This window comes from Nanorana parkeri, unplaced genomic scaffold, assembly GCF_000935625.1.
Source record: "Nanorana parkeri isolate BGI_ZX_2015 unplaced genomic scaffold, ASM93562v1 scaffold7892, whole genome shotgun sequence".
Lineage (NCBI taxonomy): Eukaryota > Metazoa > Chordata > Amphibia > Anura > Dicroglossidae > Nanorana > Nanorana parkeri.
This window is the reverse complement of record NW_017313970.1, coordinates 1-1,303: the sequence shown is the minus strand read 5'-3', so window position 1 is coordinate 1,303 and position 1,303 is coordinate 1. Positions and strand designations below refer to the sequence as shown.

Here is a 1,303-nt window from a genome sequence, read left to right as displayed (position 1 = left end):
CTCGTATAATGACTCCGCCCTCGTATAATGACTCCGCCCTCATATCCTCTCTCTAGGAGTCTCGGTCATTTGCGGTCGGCATGTTCAATGGACTCATACACACAGAGCAGGTCTTCCCCTTCCCCTCTGGTAAGATTTGGTTCTTCATCTCTTGCTTACCCATAATCCCCCTGTGATGCCCTCTTACCCCCCGGTCTTGTCTTTGTGCCCACAGTGCTCAGCGAGGACCAGTCTCAGTTCCTCAGTGAGTTGGTTGGTCCCGTTTCTCGCTTCTTCCAGGTAAGTTGGATTGTCCATGGTTGGGTCTTGCGTTGGGTGGTTGGTTCTGATCTCTGGGTGGGTCTTGCGTTGGGTGGTTGGTTCTGATCTCTGGTTGGGTCTTGCATTGGGTGGTTGGTTCTGATCTCTGGTTGGGTCTTGCGTTGGGTGGTTGGTTCTGATCTCTGGTTGGGTCTTGGTTGGTTCTGATCTCTGGTTGGGTCTTGCGTTGGGTGGTTGGTTCTGATCTCTGGTTGGGTCTTGCATTGGGTGGTTCGTTCTGATCTCTGGTTGGGTCTTGCGTTGGGTGGTTGGTTCTGATCTCTGGTTGTCCATTGCTGGGTCTTGCGTTGGGTGGTTGGTTCTGATCTCTGGTTGGGTCCTGTGTTGGGTGGTTGGTTCTGATCTCTGGTTGGGTCTTGCATTGGGTGGTTGGTTCTGATCTCTGGTTGGGCCTTCCGTTGGGTGGTTGGTTCTGATCTCTGGTTGTCCATTGCTGGGTCTTGCGTCTGGTTTGGTCTTGCGTTGGGTGGTTTGTTGTGATCTCTGGTTGTCCATGGTTGGGTCTTGCGTTGGGTGGTTGGTTCTGATCTCTGGTTGGGTCTTGCGTTGGGTGGTTGGTTCTGATCTCTGGTTGGGTCTTGCATTGGGTGGTTGGTTCTGATCTCTGGTTGGTCCCCCCAGGAGGTGAATGACCCGGCGCTGAATGATGACCTGCAGAGGGTGGATGACAAGTCCATGGCGGGACTGAAGGAACTGGGAGCGTTTGGCCTGCAGATCCCAGTGGAGTTGGGGGGGATGGGACTGAATAACACTCAGGTAAGTAGGAGGGGCGTGTCCTGTGGCCATGTTGGTATAGGCCGGCCTTTCTTACTGGGGCATGGACTACCATCGGCCAAAGTGTGCCCTCAGGTAGATGGAAGGTGGCAGCAGGCAGTGAGATGATATCGCCACCCAGAACCGGACCTCTTGTTTGACATTTGTGAGAACCAGGCCTTCAGATATAGAGGTGGCTGGGCAGGAAGTAGAGGTGGCTGGGGTGAGA

At 54.0% G+C, this 1,303-nt stretch overlaps 1 protein-coding gene across 1 annotated transcript; it reads left to right on the top strand.

Moving 5' to 3' along the window:
• Positions 1-56: 56 nt before the first annotated feature.
• Positions 57-1,170, top strand: LOC108804245 (very long-chain specific acyl-CoA dehydrogenase, mitochondrial-like; the record flags this gene model as incomplete). The annotated part of the gene is made up of 3 exons (XM_018575989.1): positions 57-129; positions 215-279; positions 943-1,170. Coding segments are annotated over 3 exons (366 nt in total), but the record flags the coding sequence as incomplete, so codon positions are not given.
• Positions 1,171-1,303: the final 133 nt, after the last annotated feature.